General features: G+C 44.3%; 1 protein-coding gene across 2 annotated transcripts in view; it reads left to right on the top strand.

The window, feature by feature from the left end:
* Nucleotides 1–18105, top strand: part of Ano6 (anoctamin 6) — a 187564-nt gene that overhangs the window by 61926 nt on the left and 107533 nt on the right. For both annotated transcript variants that reach the window (XM_028869300.2, XM_028869301.2), the window contains one exon: nucleotides 11062–11144. In XM_028869300.2, the coding sequence (XP_028725133.1) occupies nucleotides 11062–11144 (83 nt within the window). The remainder of the gene's footprint in view (nucleotides 1–11061; nucleotides 11145–18105) is intronic.

The raw sequence follows: 18105 nt of genomic DNA, 5'->3' as shown, positions 1-18105 counted from the left end.
AAGGGGAATTGGGAATTATTGCCTAATGGTTACACAATCTCTTGGGTGATTGATTTGGTAATAAGTGGTAACGGTTGGCAACTGTTAGTGCTACTAAATGGTCCACTGAAAACTGGCTAATGTCAGTAATGTGTATATATGTGACTGCTAGAAAACGGAAGTTGGTAAAAGAACAAATGACTTCAGTGTGTCTCTTGTGAGTCCACGGCACGTACACACAGGGACACTGTAAAGTACGAACTAGCCCTGTGGGCTGCGAGAATGAACAGTGTGATGTTGTTTTCAGCTCTTCTGAAGCAGACATGTTGGGCTTCTGAGATATACTCAGAGCTGAATTATTGGGGAAGAGTGTAGTGACAAAGGATGTTTATAAGAGGAGCCCAGATTGGCACTAAACAGGGAGTGTGCAAGGGTGGTGCTCACTGGAGCTCTTCTTGGGGATGCTGCTGGGGATGTTTGTGGATGGAAGTCGTCTTTAGAAATGGTTTCTCTTGGCCTGGAGCCAAGAGGGACAGAGGCTTCCTCCTCGTTTTGTTCTACTGTGGAATGCCTTGGGCTCTTGGTAGGGGAGTTTGGTGATGGGCTAGAGAACTGGGTAGGGTGAGAAGCAGTTTGAGTCTTTTCCTTCTTGCAAGGGTTTGCCAGGTATTTGAAGAATAGTGTTTAGAAGAGACACGTCACCACACCTTCTTTGCGTATGCAAGCCTCACTGTGGCTCAGCGTGTCTAGAGATAGAACTTCCTTCTGATGTAAGTAACTACATTCACTGGGAAGAATGACAGGGCACCGGGAACTAACTCATCCTACTTATCTTTCCGAGGCTGTGATAAAACGCCATGGACAAAAGCAGGAGGGGAATGGGTTTATTCCAGTGTACAGTTCTAGTCCATCATAGAGGAAAGCCAGGGCGGGAACTCAAGGCAGGAACCTGGAGGCAGGAACTGAAGCAGACGTCATAGAGGAGTGCTGCTTACTGGCTTGCTCTCCGTGGTTTCCTCAGGTTTCTTTCTTATATACCCCAGGCACCCAAAGACTGCCTGCCCAGGGATGGCACAACCCATGGTGGACTGGATCTTCCTATGTCATTTATCAATCAAGAAAATGCCCCCTAGGTCAATCTGATGGGGCATTTTCTACATTGAGATTTTCTTGCCGGATGACTCTAGCTCATGCCTAGTTGGAAAAAAAACAAAACAAAAACAGAAACTGACCAACACACCTGACTGCTTGTCAACACAATACACAAACACATATCACTATTAAAGCATAAACTTCCCTTTCTCTTTTGTCCAAAGATGTCATGTTCATATTACAGTATAAAACACAGTGTAAGTTTGAACATCCCACAGTTTTTAAAGGAAAAGTCAGCACTTTAAAAGCCCAGTCTCTTTAGAACATCCAAAGTCTCTCTAAAAGTCTTAAATCTCTTGGAAAATACAGTCTCTTAACTGTGGGCTCCTGTAAAATAAAAAATAGATTACATACTTCGTATTTCAAGAGGTAAGAACCAGTGTATAGCCACAGTCTGAACAAAGTAAAACCAAACTATAAATTCAGTTCTGCAGCTTAATGTCTTGCACCTAGGATTCACAATCTTTGGAACCAAAGCACCTGGGCAGCTCTACCTCCTGGGCCCTGCCTCCCACAGCTCACCCAGCACATTTTATAGGCTCAGGCAGGCTCCCCTCCATGACTACTCCTTCACCAGTGGCCTCTGTTCAAGGACTCTGATCCTGCCGGATGGGGCCAAGCCTCAGCTTTTCTCCATGACCCCTTCCATCCTGGGGTCTCCACTGCCACTGAGGCTGCACCTTCACCAATGGCCTCTCCTGACCTCTCACAGTGCCAAGCCTCAGCTGCTCTCCATGACTCCTTTGTGCCCTCAAAACCAGTATCCTGTGGGGGAGTTGGGAGACTGTTACACATTCCCTAATTCAGCTGTCAGTTTGAGATGCTGCCTTGGCCCCCTCTGGACACTGCTGACCCTGAGGAACATTCCCTGAAGATTTCACCTCAGTGCTGCTGGTCTCTTCTTAATCATATCTGATTTCTCAGCTCCAGCCAACCAGATGCTGTAGTAGAATATTATTTTAAGGTGTGTTACTTCTATTTATGTTGCATTTGTTTAACTCTGGGAAGCTGTGTTACTGTGCCTGTGTAAAACACTTGATGGTCTAATAAAGAATTGGCCAATAGCAAGACAGGAGAAAGGATAGGCGGGACTGGCAGGCAGAGAGAATATATAGGAGAAATCTGGGAAGAAAGATCTAAGATCGAACAGCCAGAGAAGGAGGAGGACTTCAGGGGCCAGCCACCCAGCTACACAGCAAGCCACAAAGTAAGAGTAAGATTTACAGACATAAGAGAACAGGAAAAGCCCAGAGGCAAAAGGTAGATGGGAAAATTTAAGTAAGGAAACCTGGCTAGAAACTAAGCCAAGCTAAGGCTGGGCATTCATAAGTGAGAATAAGCCTCTGTGTGTGATTTATTTGGGAGCTGGGTGGTGGGTCCCCCAAAGAAGACCAAAGACCAACCAACAACCAGATGCACATACTCTTAATTCAGAATAGCACATGAACAACCTTGATAGCGTCATTGAAGAACTCTTCAAGTTCCCTCTGGATCCTCACAAACCAGGCCTCCATTGTCTGCACTGCTCTCAGCATTATCGTCCAGGTTCTCACAACAGTCTCAGTAAGCTCTGAACACCCAATGGCTTTTCGAGCCCAAGGTTCCAAACCCCTTCCACAGTCCTCTCCCAAACAACGTGGTCAAGTCTGCTACAGAAACGCCCTATGGACGTGGTACCACTTTTTGTTCTGGTGTGCCTTCTAATTGTTGTGACACTACACTGACCGAAAGCAGCTTGGCTTACAGCTTACAGTCCATCATCGTGGGAAGCCAAGGCAGGAACTCAAGGCAGGAACCTGTCCAAGGGTGGCACCACCCACAGTGGGCTGGGCCCTTCCATCAATCATCAATCAAGGGAATGACCCTATAGGCTTACCTACAAGACAGTCTTATGGGGCATTTTCTCCATTGAAGTTCCCTCTTCTCAGATGACTGTAACTTTGGTCAAATTGACAAAACTAACCAGGACAGAGCTCTGCTAGAGTGACAGAGAACTCATAGTAAGTTCTGTCATTTATCGATTCCCTGAATATCTTTAATAGACATGGGCTTCTGTGAGGGCTGAGGGTTGTGCATTCCAGACAGGAGATGCTATGAGTCCGAAAGTGGAAAAGATGGGATTTGATGATGGATGGAGTGGACGGATGGAGGGAAACGGAGGAGCTGAGGATGATCTCAGCTTCTGAGCAGCAGCATCCATGGTTATGCATCATTCAGGAAGGGAAGCATGGTGATGGGGGATGCTTTGAGTGAAATATTTAGTTCGGTAAATCACAGAATGTTACAGTTGTATGTATATTCTTAGTCCCCACCAGGAATGAGAAACTTCCTTATCGTGACAGTTTAGATTTTTACGAATGGTATCCTCCCTGCCTCTCTCTCTCTCCCTCCTTTCTTATTTTCGGAAGTATACGAGGTAGATGATCCCAGAATCATCGGTGTTAGGAAAAGATGGAGAGGGAGGGGCAGGAGGGGAAAGACAAGGTGCGGTGTGGAAGCCCTCGGTTTGAACCTGGCATTTGTATTCCAGCACTGACTCCGTGCAGACGCCACATTCGCGTGTTTTGCAAACATTGCATGTCCATGCCAGTACCAAGGTGGGGTGAGAGATGGAGTCATCCAGATTCAGCAAAGATATTTTTCTAATGGGTTTTTCTTTTCTCGTGAGAGAAGTAGCCAGCTGTGCTGAGGACATTGTGGCCGTTCAGAAATATTAGCTAAGTTAATGCCTCCTCTTCCTGTGCTTGCAGTTTAGTTTAGAACTTAAGAAAGAGATGAAGGGTAGCGATGATCAAGATGAATGTTAGAAGGAAAAATAGTGCCAAACAAGGGTAAGGGTGTTGAAATCCAGTGAAACGCAATGTAACGTATCAGCCGGTATTTTATAGGGTTTGATGTATTTGCCTCAGTAGGTTTATTCTCCGTGCTGACCTTTTGATGAACGTATTATAATCTGTATTTTGTTGATAAGAACACTGAGACCTGGGTTAAGAGTTCTGCCTGAGCTGTGGGGCTAGACTTCGTGGTGGCCTTACTATTCAAGTCTAGGGCCCCATGTAGTAAGCACAGCATGGTACCTCTTGAAAGAACATTCCCATCTTTGTATTTTATGTTCCTGCTCTAGTCTGCGTCTATTGCTGTGATAAAATGCTGACTAAGGCCAGACGCCTTTAATCCCAGCACTTGGGAGGCAGAGCCAGGCAGATCTATGTGAGTTCGAGGCCAGCCTGGTCTACAGAGTGAGTTCTAGGACAGGCACCAAAACTACACAGAGGAACCCTGTCTCGAAAAAAAAAAAAAAAAAAAAAAAAAGAAAGAAAGAAAGGAAGAAAAGAAAAAAATGCTGACTAAAGGCAGCTTGGTGGGGGAAAGGATCTATTTCACCTATACTTTGGGGCAACAACAGTTTATTGCTGAGGGAACTCAGGGCAGCATCCTGGATGCAGGAATTGAAGGTGACCCCATGGAGGAATGCTGCTTACCAGCTCACTTCCCCTGCTTCCTCAACTACCTTCCCTATACACCAGGTCCATCTGCTCAGGAATGGGACCAGCACAGACCAGTCTGATGGAGGCAATTCCTAATTGAAGGTCTTCTGTTGTCTGTTTTTGCTCTTTTGCAGAGTCTCCCACCCAGCTTCCTAATAAATCATACATGGAGGCTTATTCTTACTTATAAATGTTTGGCCTTAGCTTGGCTTGTTGCTAGCTAGCTTTATTTAACTTTAAATCATCCCATCTCTCTTTTTGCCTCTGGGCTTTTGTCTTTCTCTATTCCTATACACCTTACTTTGTTTCTTACTTGCTGTGTAGCTGGTGTCTGGCCCCTGATGTCTTCCTCCTTCTCTGGCTCCTTCCTTTGCCCTCCCAGATTTCTCCTTCTATATATTCTCTTTGCCTGTTAGCCTCGCCTCTCTCTCTCTCTCTCTCTCTCTCTCTCTCTCTCTCTCTCTCTCTCTCTTGCCTTGCTATTGGCCATTCACTTCTTTATTAGACCATCAGGTGTTTCAGACAGGCACAGTAACACAGCTTCACAGAGTTAAACAAAGGCAACATAAACAAAAGCAACACACTTTAAAATAATATTCTACAACATTCTTCTTCCTAGGTGACACTAGATTTTGTTAAATTGACAAAAACTAATCATTAAAGTTACCCTATTGATATTCTTCTCAGTTATGTCTCTGAGTGAACCTATTTTATAGTTCTGATGTGACCTTCTATAACCTTACAGCCTCCTCTTGGTATGAGAGATGGTACCATTCACTTGTCACCAAGGTACAGTGGACACTGTTTAACTGAGACCAGAGAAAGGGACGTTGGAAGCTGGAGCCCACATGTGACTGTCCAGGATGGTGTGGGGTGGGTAGACTCGGTGGCCAAGTGACGTAGGAGTGAGGTGGGGCAGGCCAGCACTTCCGGAAGGCAGAGCATGCTGAGAAGAATGTCTCAAGTGTGTTAGCCTAGTGGCTGGCAAGGGCAGGCTTTGGGACCAAGTATCATATACCCTAAGATTCCCGAGGCTTCTATCAAGTGGGAGGAGAAAGTTCCAGGTGTAGAACATTCTGGTAGGCCATTAGACATCCTGCCCTGTCTGGGTGTATAAACGTAGCTGCTTTCCCATGATGAGGGAGGTCATTCCTTTAACTTACTCTGTTATTTTAGTTGCACGTGCACTGGATCATGGAATTTTTGAAGGCAACTTCTTTACTATTCTTCTTGGGGTGATTTGTACTCATTTCATGGCTGTACTCTTGAGGTCTGTGTTCAATCCCCAACACCACAAAAAGCCCATGTCTAAGTAATTACTTATATTACTTATAATTACATAATTACTTGTAATTACAGATTGCATATGCCCGTGCTTCTCACCTAGCTCCTGAGTCTGCAGGCTTGGCAGCATGTCTTGATTTTGTAGTGCTTCTGCATGAATGAATGCCCTCCCGATTGTAACAGCTATCAGTCAATTTTATTGATTGATTGTTTTTCCCCTTTGGTTTTCAAGTCGTATTAGTTTGTTTATTTTTAGAGGAAGAATTTCATTGTAGCCCCGGGTTGGCTGCCAACTTGCTATGTGCCAAGGCTGGGTTGACACACCTGATCCTGCTTCCACCTCCTGAGTGCCACCTCACCTGACATGTCTGATTGTTTCAATCTGCCCGTCTGTTGGCAAAGGGTTTTTTTTTTTTTTTTTTTTTTGCTGATATTCTTTTGATTTCTATTTACAATGCTACTTTAATCTCTTATCAACTCATGTTTAATAGGGTGTCTTTGGATTATTTCTAGCAACCCAGAAGACAAAAACAATATATCTCAAAGATGTACAGTTTTGGATTCAGATTGATTCACAGTCCAGTTGTTGAACTTTTAGTTGTTGACTTGAGGTGACTGACAACCTTAAATTATTATTCATTGTCTGAGGGACTAAGGAGGAAAATAGGAATAAATAGATCAGACTTTTGGAAATGCTGGGCACAGATTAGTATGGCCAGTAATTTTGCATTTTTACTTTTTTTCATATTGAGTTTTTATATGTAAAGTTAAATTACATTTTACATAGTGTTCACTTAAAAATTATTATTTTTAAAGTATGGGTATTTTGCCTGTGTGTCTGTCGGTGGACCACGTCTGTGTTTGGTCCCCCTGGGAGGCTGAAGAGGGCACTGGATCCCCTAGACTGGAGTCCCAGGTGTTGTGAGTGCTGGTAATTGAACCCAGGTCCCCTGGAAGGTCAGCAAGTGCCTTTAATTGTCATCTTTCCACCCCTTCAATTCTATTTATCTAGCAGCTTGCTTTTGAAATGTCACTTGTATCTTTACATGGCCCCGTGACATCACCAGGGAAATTGTTATTGCCAGCTTGGGATAAACATGTTGATAATAATCAGTACTCAACAGATAATATTAGGACTTGAGCCCTGTCAGGGTCCTTAGTCCAGGCCCTTTGCACTTGACCTTGCCATTCTTATTTTTAAAATTTTCCCCCAGCATCTGGCCCTGCCATTCTTCTTCTTATTTTCCCAGTACCTGGTCCAGCCATTCTTTCTCTTTTTTTTCCCTCCAGTCCTGGGTGTTGAACTTGGGGCCTTGCGAATGCTAGGCAAGTTCTTTACACCATAGTCAGACCCCCAGCTCAGGCCTGATATTACCTGCTCTCACATGTATCCACCGTGGTTTTGATCATTTCAGCGGTAAGCAAGCACCCCCATAAACAAGTTGGCTAGAGCCAACTCCTTGCCCCTGCCGGTGTATGTCAGATACCGTCTCTTCTCATTCTAATCACCTCTATTCCACAGCCCTCCTTATCATAAGCCACTTTGGTTTTCGACCATGGACTTCCTGAGTGTGTTTTCTGATAGGTCATAGATTGTCAGAGCTATAAGATTATAGATAATGACTCTATTGGCTACTTTGTATCACAGTCTCAATCAATGTTGTAGTATGCAGGTTATATCTTCATAACCAGGGTAGTAAATTCAGGTCACTCCTTTTCTGATTGATACACAAGAAACCACATGACTCACTCACTTTTGGGGAGGCTGCCAGTGTCCTGTTATTAAGCCATTAATATGGCCAAACTCCTATGTAGTTTTATTGGGTCCTTGGTTTTACAGTGCTGAATAAGTTAGAATTAGCTCCACCTTCAAACTTCAATACACAAACTGCATTGATAAAGTTTTAAAAATAAACTCACTTCCTCCCATTTATAATCATTGTTAGGTGATTGATTTACTACTAAGATTATCAACAGTGAATATTCTATGGGCTTCTTTTGGGCTAAGTATTCAGTTGTTTGATTTTTACTTGTAGTAATACAGTCGATACTATGATTTTTTTTGTTGTTATGTTATTTTATGTGGGTGAGTGTTTTGCCTGCATGTATGTGAACGACGTGCATGTCTAGTACTGTCGGCGGTCAGAAGTGGGTGTCAGACCCCTGGAAATAGGGTTGCAGAGGCTTGGGGAGCCAAGAATCGAATCTGAGTCCTGCGCCGGAACAGCCAGTGTTCTGAACATTCCAAAAGCTATTAAGTAAAATTATTTTTTTTTTAAAGTTAGTATGTTGGTTCTCTCAGAAGTATCCTCTCACCATTTTAATAAGAAATTCTCAGTTTTTCACCCTAATTTTTAAACTATTTTTGCCAAGAAATGAATTTTTTTCCCCAAAGACTTCCTGAGCCCCTGAGTAAAGGAAGATGAATTATTATATTAGCATCCTGTGTCATCTGCTTCTCAGCTGTGTTCTATCCCGGGAGAAACAGCTGTAGTTCTGTCCTGCTCACAAGGCATTATAGTAAAAGCCATTTTTGTTTTTATTTGCCCCAATTTACTTTCTCTTCTGTGTTGACATTAACTGTGACTGTGCTTGTGTTCATTGTGAAAATAACCAGACCTCTGAGTTCTGTACTTTCACAAATCTGTGCCTCCACATCTTTGCCCGTGACTCAGAGGAACACCTGGGCCCCCCATCTTGTTCTTCTGTCACTAGGCGAAATGAACACCTTCTGAAGTCTCCCTTTCCAAAGGAGAAGAAAGGGAACCCGAGGAAACGGCCACTGAGCTTTGGACCCCCGATACATGATAGATAAACTGCACATCTCACCCTGTAGGAATTTAGAGGAGATGCCAAGTGAAGTCACACCATCAGATTTATAGTGGTTGTATAAAATTATATGCAAGCATGATGTTTCATTAACTTTATAAAGCAATATATCATAAATACCACGCTTGTATTATCTTCACTGTCTCTACCATTAATGCTGTGGAGAGGTTAGTTCTTTAATTCCAGGTATGAACCAAGCTGTACTCCATCCATGGAGAACTTCTCATAGCCTGGTGTATAGACAGTCATGTTTCAGGCCATGTTCTCAACCTTCCTAATGTGGCAACCCTTTAATACAGTTCCTCAGGTTGTGGCAACTCCCAACCATAAAATTATTTTTGTTGCTACTTCATAACTGTGGTTTGGCTACTGTTATGAATTGTAATGCAAGATAACTAACTGATATATGACCTCTGTGAAAGGGTTATGTGACCCCCCCCCCACACACACACAAAGGGTCATGACCCCCAGATTGAGAACCACTGTTTTAGGAAGTTATGAAGGTGGTCTGCAGGAATGTAATTATTTTGGATAACTGTTGTTTAGCATTTGGAATAATCAGCTCTAAACTTAACTGGCTGTATGGAAATTGCAAGCCTCCTGGGCTATTCAGAGGCGCCCACCTTGATTGTCTCCTTTGCGAGATGCCCTTCAAGCCTCCTCATGCCTCTGTTTTCCACTTCTCTGGTTCTCATGTAGAGGGTCCTCTGATGGTCTCTTCAGAAGAGGTGGCCCCTGCTTGTGCTATCACATCTACTGGCCTTTCTTTTCAGGTCATAGGGGACACTAATATGTGAGTTTAGTGTGCAAACAAAGGTATTCAGTGGGAGTCTAAAGTGTAATTCTGACATTGGGTTTTTGTTGTTGTTGTTGTTTTTAAACAGATGAATCGTCTCGACTTTTGGCTGATGACTTGGCTTTGTAAACAACCTTAGGGTCCCTCATGAATTTCCCTATGCAAGTTGAGCTGTTCTTTTTTTAGGTTAGTGAAAAGAGGGATTTTATTTTATTTTTTTTTAATCAATAGGAACCAACCAGCTATTTCACAAAAACTTTTTGTGTATTCAAGAAGTCAAGTGTGTGGTGACTTATAAAATTCATACTGCTACCCCAGGTAAAAATTGAAGGCCCTGTCTAGCTGCTCTAGCAGGAACATTTGAGGATGTGTGCTGCTGATGGTTCCATGTGCCTCAGCTCTCCTTACATTTTTAACCTGGCCTTCTTTCATGTCAGTGGCTTGCCGAAGAGTGTGGGCCTGTCGATAAATGAGAATATCTAGTCAGACCTCTTTAAACAGTTAATGATCTCTCAATGCACTTAATGATTATTTCATACCTCTTTAAATTAAGGATCTGCTTTTACAAAGTCCAAGTTAGATGGCTGTGTCATCATTCCTAGTATAAGCCAACACTTTATTGTTATTTGAAATTTCCCAATTTTTTAAGTGCTCAGGACTGAACCAGGCAGGTACTCTTTACTACTGACCAACCCCCAGCACCCAACTCTTCCTTTAGGAAGTTTCTCACTTCCGGCTTCTTTAAAGCTCTTCATTCTAGACCCACATGGTGCCTATGATTGGTTTGCTTTCCCAGTGTCCTTTGCACTGGGCCAGCCCCTTTATTTATGACAGGGTCTTGATGACAACATGAGGACAGACATGATAGAATGACCCACTTCCTGGACTTGGCTCCTCGACCTCACCTAACACGGCAGTCACCTAATACAATGGCCAGTAGTCACAGGTGGCTGCTGATCTTTGGAGTTGTGGTTCATCTGTACTGAGACACATATTTATAATTCATCCTGGATCCCCAAGACATAGTCCCCCAAAAATGTAAAATGGTTCACTGATAATTTTTTCATATGGATTATGTATTCAAATGTTAATGGATTGTTATGGGGTAGATGATATTACTGTAATTAATTTTTGCTTGTTTGTTACTAGTTAAAAGTACCTACTGGAAAGTTTTATTTGGCTCCCGTTAAATGTCTGTCACGTGCTGCTTCTCAATATATTTTAAAACCAAAAATGACCGTCCTCACTGGACTCATCCGTTCCCCGAGAGGCTAGCAGGATAATGAGTTCCTTAGCTGCACTCAACATTTAATTGCTGTGTAGAGGCTGGTGATTTTCCATGCTAGATGGAGCCTAGAGCATTTTGAGACCTAGCCACATGGCTGAAATGGTTGCTGAAGATGTCGGTAGTGGAGAGTGTTAATATCCCTGAACCTGAAATGGGCCTCAGATGCTGACTGTCACCTCTCCTGTTGCTGTGTGGATCCAGAGACGTCTGTACTTTATTTATTTTCTTTACTCCTTTATTTTCAGTGCTGGAAAACCTTGACCAGACAATTGTCTGTCCCAGCTTCGGCTCGCTGGAGAATCAGCAGGATTTCCGAACTCCAGAGTTCGTAAGTACTTCATCTTAAATTTTCGTTTGTCATCAAGATTTCCTTTGAAAAATGAAATCCTGTTCTTCAGTGGCGCGGTCTGGCATAGGGCCCCTCTGTGACTGTTCAGTCTATGGTGTCCCTGAGGAGCAGGTTCACGGAACTTGAGCGTTCCCAGCATTGTGAGCGTTGGGTTTGATTTCACACTGCATATGCTGCTGCTGACAGGAACTCATTCCGTAGTACGGAACCAAGATGTTGCTAAAATTTCCTGCTTCGTTGGCTGGTTCTGTTCCTGTCAGTTTCTGCTCCCCGTAACCTTGGAAATCAGTCTTGACTGAGCACAAACGATGCTCTGGCCAGTGTTGTTATTCACCATGGAGCGGCCCGTGTCCTTCAGGAACCTTCAGTGATACGACCTGGTCGGACTAGGAATATTTTATTGGTTGTTCCTACCAAGTGGGAAACTAATGTTCCCACTCAGTCAGACACTGAAGATTAGCCATGGCTCCTACCCTCGAGGAATTAAAAATCGTATTAGCTGCCACTGTGATTTTATTAGTGCCTTGTTTAAAGAAAATTAAGCATGTAGGCTGCCTTGCAGAATGTCTTTCAAAGCAGACTTTATACTAGGCTCCTAAGTGCTTGACTCTCTGACTCATGCGAGAGAAGAGGGAGAGCACAGCAGTCTTCACCCGGATTCACCCAGTTTTTTCGTTGCCGTAAATAACTTGTCTGCCATTTCCTTCACAGTGCAAATGTGTGCATGTGTGTGCACGTGCACGCTCAAGCTGAGTATGTATATATGTGGGTGTCTGTGTGTCTGTGTGTGTGTATTTGTTTGTGTATATGTGTGTGTGTCTGTGTCTGTGTGCACACTGTGTGTCCATATGTGTGACTCTATGTGTATGTGTATGTGTGTGTGTGTGTGTGTGTGCATGCTGTGTGTCCGTGTGACTCTGTGTGTGTCTGTGTGTGTGTGTGTGAGTGTATGTGAGTATGTGTGTGTGTGTGTGTGAGTGTGTGTATGTGAGTATGTGTGTCTGTGTCTGTACGCTGGGTGTCCATATGTGTGACTCCTGTGTGTGTGTGTGTGTGTGTGTGTGTGTGTGTGTGTGTGTGTGTGTTTGTATCTTTTGGAGTTTTTTTTTTTCAAAGTATAATAACATACCTCCACCACTCCAGTAGTTGGCAGAGCATGTCTGCATCATGGATTCTGTATGTTTTCCATCTCTTACTCCTTATGGATTGTCCGCTATGTTGAGCCACGGGATAGAACCCAGACAGCGCTATGGACTGACTGACAAGGATTGCACATAAAAACTATCCCCACAGTGCCATTTCATTTCAGAGCGGTGCTCCTGTGGCGTCCTTGCAGATGGCCTGCTGTGAAAAGCACTCGGCTGTCATACAGAGACCTGGCATTCAGTGACTCCCTGATACAGTCAGTGCGAGTGTCAGTGAGGGGGAACTGTGAGTGCACTCCGCTAGTTCCATGTCTGGAAGGGCAGAGCAATTGGATGCAAGAGCAGACGCCACTGATACGGACTCAGAAAGCTGTTCATCTTTTACCCCGATGAAACTTTATAACACGTCATAGCTAATGTAACAAGAGTTGCGTGCAGCAGGGTGTTGGTGTGCCTGGAAAACACACAGACTTCACACCCATTCTCTGCATGAAAACGTAAGTTTCCTCAGCAGCTTCCAGTGTGTTCAGGTGCTTGACCCGCCTCAGCAACATCTGCACAGATAACAGTGCACAGTGCGGAAAAAATGTCCATCATTTTCTATCACCAGCATTCGCTTCTTGAGTTTCACGTCTCCGTTTTCAAAGTTAGAAGACTGACTAGTCTGAGATCAGATGACCACAGGTGGGATCTAGCATCACCAACTGCAGTTGCCTTCGACAGACTTATTTCAACCATGGTTCTGAGGACGTAGAAAGCAGGAGCATCTTCACTTTAGTGTTTGACTGTTGAACTACACTGTTGATATGGTATATATGATTGTCCTGTGTGTGCACTTGACATCTCTGTGTGCCTGTGTGCTGGTTAGTTTTGCCAACTTGACCCAAACCAAGACGCACCTGCAGAGAGGGAATCTCAGCCGAGGCATGGCCTCCATCAGATTAGTCTACAGCTATGTCTGAAGGCATTTTCATAATTGTTAGTTTTCATAATTCATAATAAAAGGAAGGCCACGGTTTACTGGGGGCAGGGACTTCCCTGGGCAGGTGGGCACGAGTTGTAGGAGAAAGGGAGCTGAGCCAGCTAGTAACTTGGTCTCTGCTCCAGTTCCTGCCTCAAGTGTCCTGTCCTGACTTCTTCAGTGGTGAACTCTTAACCGAAAGTGTGACAGGAAATAAACGCTTTGCTTCCCAGGATGCTTTTGATCAGTGTTTATCACAGCAACAGAAAGCCTGGTGACTGTCTTTCTCCAATTATACGTTCTTACCATCCAGGAAGGAATTACTTTTTAAGACATATTTTAAGTGTATTCTTTGAGCATTGCATATGTGTGTGTGCATGTATCAAATATGATACATATGTAATATATGTGTGAATATAATGTATTTGATCATGTCCACCCTGTACTTCCCCCTCCAACTCCTCCCTGACTTACCACCACTATATCTCCCTCCCAACTTCATTTCCTCTTTGCTTGACCTACTGAGTCCAGTTAGTACTTCCAGTGTGTACACAGGTGTAGGGCCATCTCCTAGAGCATGGAGGACTTACAGGGGTGGGGTAGTGGGGGGAAGGTTGCACATCCCTGAAGGAAATGGACTCTCCCTCAGGCAGCAACCAGCTGCTAATAGCTCCTCTGCTGCCCTGAGGCTTCAGGAAGGAATTCTTTGTGTTCCTGTTCCTTACCTGTTTGTGATGCTCATGACATGCAAGTTCTTATGAAGCTTGTAAACAGCTGCTTGTATTTCCTTCCCAGCACTGTTGTTGACAGTACTCCTGGGCCTGAGAGGAAACATATATTGCCATATGCTGTCTCCATGGTAAACAAGCAACGTGTGTAGAGGGAGGTCCCTTGGGAATAGGACACTCCAGGGAACCGTGTGTTATATTTAAGAGAAGCCTTTGATGTAGGCAGGAGGAAGGAGAGTCGAGGAAGACAGAGTTCTGCTCTTCCAGACAAAGGTGAGCCAGACTGATGCCAGGATATCAGGTAAGTTGATGCAAAGCAGATCTTTAAATTGGCGCCAGTGATGGGACCTGGGAGTCAGAGGACCTAACAGCAAAGCAAAGTCGCAAACCATACTGGGAAAAATAAAAGAAGTTGAAAAAGTCAATTCTTTAATCTTTTCCCCCCAATCTGGCATTTTGGCGGTTCGGTTGCAGTGTGCTGAATTGCAGGAAGCCACAGAGCATGTTTACTCAAGCCTTATTCTCAAATAGTTGAGATTTTCGGCGGATCAAAAGCGGGTGGTTTTTATGTAACAGTGTATTTATCTAGTTTGTTCAACAGGGAGAAGAATAAAATGTTTTTCAGTCTGCTTCCTTTAGAAGATCTATTTTAGAGCAGCGTTAGATGACCAGCCTTGGTCACTGGTGTTAGACGGAATGAGACAGCTCATGTGTCTACTGTGGTTGTCAGGCAGAGCCTGGGTCTTCGTTAATCCTGAGGAGACTGCATGCCTATGGCCTGCAGACAGCAGCAGCTCCCCTGCCCTCCACTGCTCCTTCCTGTAGCCTCTGATCGCTGCCTCACTCACACACACAAACACACACACACACACACACACACACACACACACACACTCATTCTTGTCATCTCTTGCTCCCTTTGCAGACAGAAGCCATCGAGTTAGCCAGAATACTAAGATACTAACGGTGTGAACAGAGATGTAGACACAAGGCACACACGTTCTTGCTGTCTCTGACTTGTGGGAGCTGGGGACCTGTCGAAACTAGAAATGTTAACATGTACCCACTGTCGGGTAAGGCAGATGTGTGGGAGGAAGTCAGTATGAAAAGGCTAAATACTGGCTTACAGAGAAACTTGGTGATCTTGTGTGGTAGGCAACCATTTCAGTCCTGGTGCAGTTTTGCTTAAATGCAGTGAAAATAGTTAACATCTTATTACAATTGTTTTCCTCATACTGCTATCTTTTTTTTTAAAAAAAAAAAAAGTATTATTGTTAGTGGGAGGAACACATGCGCCATGGCGTTCATGTGGAGGGCAGAGGGCATCTTTGTGGAGTCAATTCTCTCCTTTCACCTTTACATCTGGTTCTAGGGATTGAACCTGGGCAGTCAGGCTTTCGAATCAGGCGACAAGTAGCTCTACCCTCTGAGCCACCTTGGGTCTTGCAGAGGCCCCCCCCCATGCTGTTTTATTTTTCTCATGTTACCTGCTCTCTTCTGTGAATGGAGTCTGATTCATCACATTATAGTTTCTACAGAGGCTAGTTCATGATCTAGAGAAATGGTGGCTGTCTGAGCGGTGACTATCAGTGGAGGCATAGGTGAAAATAGACTTGGAGGATGAGGATTCTGGGGAAGGGGATGGTGAAAATGAGGCTGGGACTGAGTGCCTGAGCCTCAGACCATCTTGAGTCTCTAAGCTGAGACTTAGAAGTTGAGGGTGGGGTTGGTGAGATGGCCCAGTGGGTATGGGCACTAGCCTCCAAGCCACCGTAACCTGAGTTTGATCCCCAGAATCCAGGTGTTGGGAGGAGAGAACTGACTCTCACAGGTTGTCCTCTGACTTAAACACACACACTATGTGCGTGCCCACGAATACCCCTACACACAAAAGAAATAAATGTAAAAACAAGACAAACCAACCAACCCAGGGGCTATAAAAATAGAGTTAGAACTTGGGATCGATTCCATCCTGATGGCAGTGGAACAGAGAAATGTTCTGCTGGGTAGGATGCCCCAGAATCCCAGGACGCCCAGGACTTTCAGTCCCGCATCTAGTTAAGAGCTCTAAGGGGTAAATTCGAAAGCTAGTGAATCATGGCTGGCCCCACAGACTTCATTTCATTCCAAGTCCCAAGGAGTTGAACATTAGGGTCCACAGTGGGGAGAGGTGATGGTCATGTTCGTTTCTAGAAATGCTAACTACTGACCATGACCCAGGAACTTGCAGTGGTCTGACAGCCTGAGCACGCGCAGTTGAGAGGCGGAGTGTGAAGGACTTTGAACTAGCATCCCTGCATCTGCCTGTAGCCATGATGAACATGGAATTGTGGAGATGGAAGGCTAAGGGACTATTTTGTGATCTGATCCCCCACTGTTGCACCCCATCTGTCTTTGTGGAACTTGGAAGTCTGCATATAACTCTCCTGGCTTCTTAGAGGCAGGAGTAGTCTTACCACTTCTGATCTCATGTTGACTGATATATTTTCATTGTTTAGCATCTACCAAATTTGGAGTAAATAAATAAAAGTTGGACTGGCCAAAGAATATTAGGATCCCGGCCTGGCGGTGGTGGCGCCACACCTTTAATCCCAGCACTCGGGAGGCAGAGGCAGGCGGATCTCTGTGAGTTCGAGGCCAGCCTGGGCTACCGAGTGAGTTCCAGGAAAGGCGCAAAGCTACACAGAGAAACCCTGTCTCGAAAAAAAAAAAAAGAATATTAGGATCCCAACAGGAAGATTAGAAGTCATAGGATTTAGTAACTGAGAAAATAGACTCAGAAAGATGAGCTCGAAAGTGGAGAGGTGAGGGGTGTGACCTTGTTGGAGGGGGTGTGTCTTGGGAGTGGTTTCAGAAGCCCATGCTATTCCCAGGTAGCTCTCCCTTTGCCTCGTGGCCATGTGAGCTCTGAGGTACTGCCCCAGCACCGTGCCTGCCGTGCCCCCCACCACTGCCACCTTCTGGGATCATAACCGCAAATTAAATGCTTTCTTTTCTACGTTGCCTTGGTTTTTATGATATCTTAGCATAGCAATAGAAAAGTAACCAAGACGCTGTTTTCTAAAAATTATTGTCAGCTACCTAAAATTCTGATTTTAATCCTCTTCAACCTATCGAAAATACATGAAAACCCCAAGGAAGGGTTCTAAGTATTAATTTCTAAAGACCAATATTTATTTGGCATTTATTTTAGGTACTATACTGAATACACAGAAAAGAATATCCCTTTTTTTTGTTGTTGTTTGTTTTTTTGTTTTGGAGCTAATGCTTTGCTAAAAGAGACAAAGTAAATAATATACATATCAAATGAAAAATCATTGGGGAAAATTAATAGAGATTGCATGTGTGTGTGTATGTGTGTGTGTGTGTGTGTGTGTGTGAGAGAGAGAGAGAGAGAGAGAGAGAGAGAGAGAGAGAGAGAGAGAGAGAGAGAGGGATTTTTGCGGTGGTGTGTGTGGCAGTTGTAAATAGAGTGCTAGAGGGTATCTCACTGAGAAGTGAAAAGGCCTGATCATGGTGCTGGAGGATTCCGTGTGGAGGGGTAGCTGAAGAGAAGCACATCTAAGCAGGAGTGGTCTAGAAAGAGGACTCGAAATGGGCACTTTTGTCGTATGTTCATGGTCATGGAAGGAAATCCAGGCAGCTTGTGGTAGATTGGAAGATGGGGAGAAGAGTCGATTGGGGGCTTTGTGAAGGATTTGGTTGCATTTTTAAGTTTGAATTTCATGGATAGGTGAGAGGGTCCCCAACAGAGGAGTCCCTGGCCTTAGATCTTTTTCCGATGTGTTCAGAATGGACTGTGAAGAAACAGAGCAAAGGCGGGGAGACCTCCAGGCCTGCCAACCGTTTGATATTGTAACATGATGCTGTCATCTATGGAGTTCATGCTGAAAGAACTCCAAGAACTGAGCATTCCAGTTTCAATGAAAGGAAGGAAGGGAGGGAAGGGAGGAGAGAGGAAGGGAAAGAGGAAGAAAAGTGTTGGGCCTCATTCATAGCCATCCCTGGCTACATGCAGCCCACAGACCACAGATTGGGTATGTCTTCAAGTGTCTGAACCTATGAGGGCAGTCTCATTTAGACCACCACAGCATCTTTCAGAGGGC

This window comes from Peromyscus leucopus, chromosome 20 (genome assembly GCF_004664715.2).
Source record: "Peromyscus leucopus breed LL Stock chromosome 20, UCI_PerLeu_2.1, whole genome shotgun sequence".
Classification (NCBI taxonomy): Eukaryota; Metazoa; Chordata; class Mammalia; order Rodentia; family Cricetidae; genus Peromyscus; species Peromyscus leucopus.
Note: the sequence above shows the minus strand (reverse complement) of the source record. Positions and strands in the feature narration are given on the sequence as shown.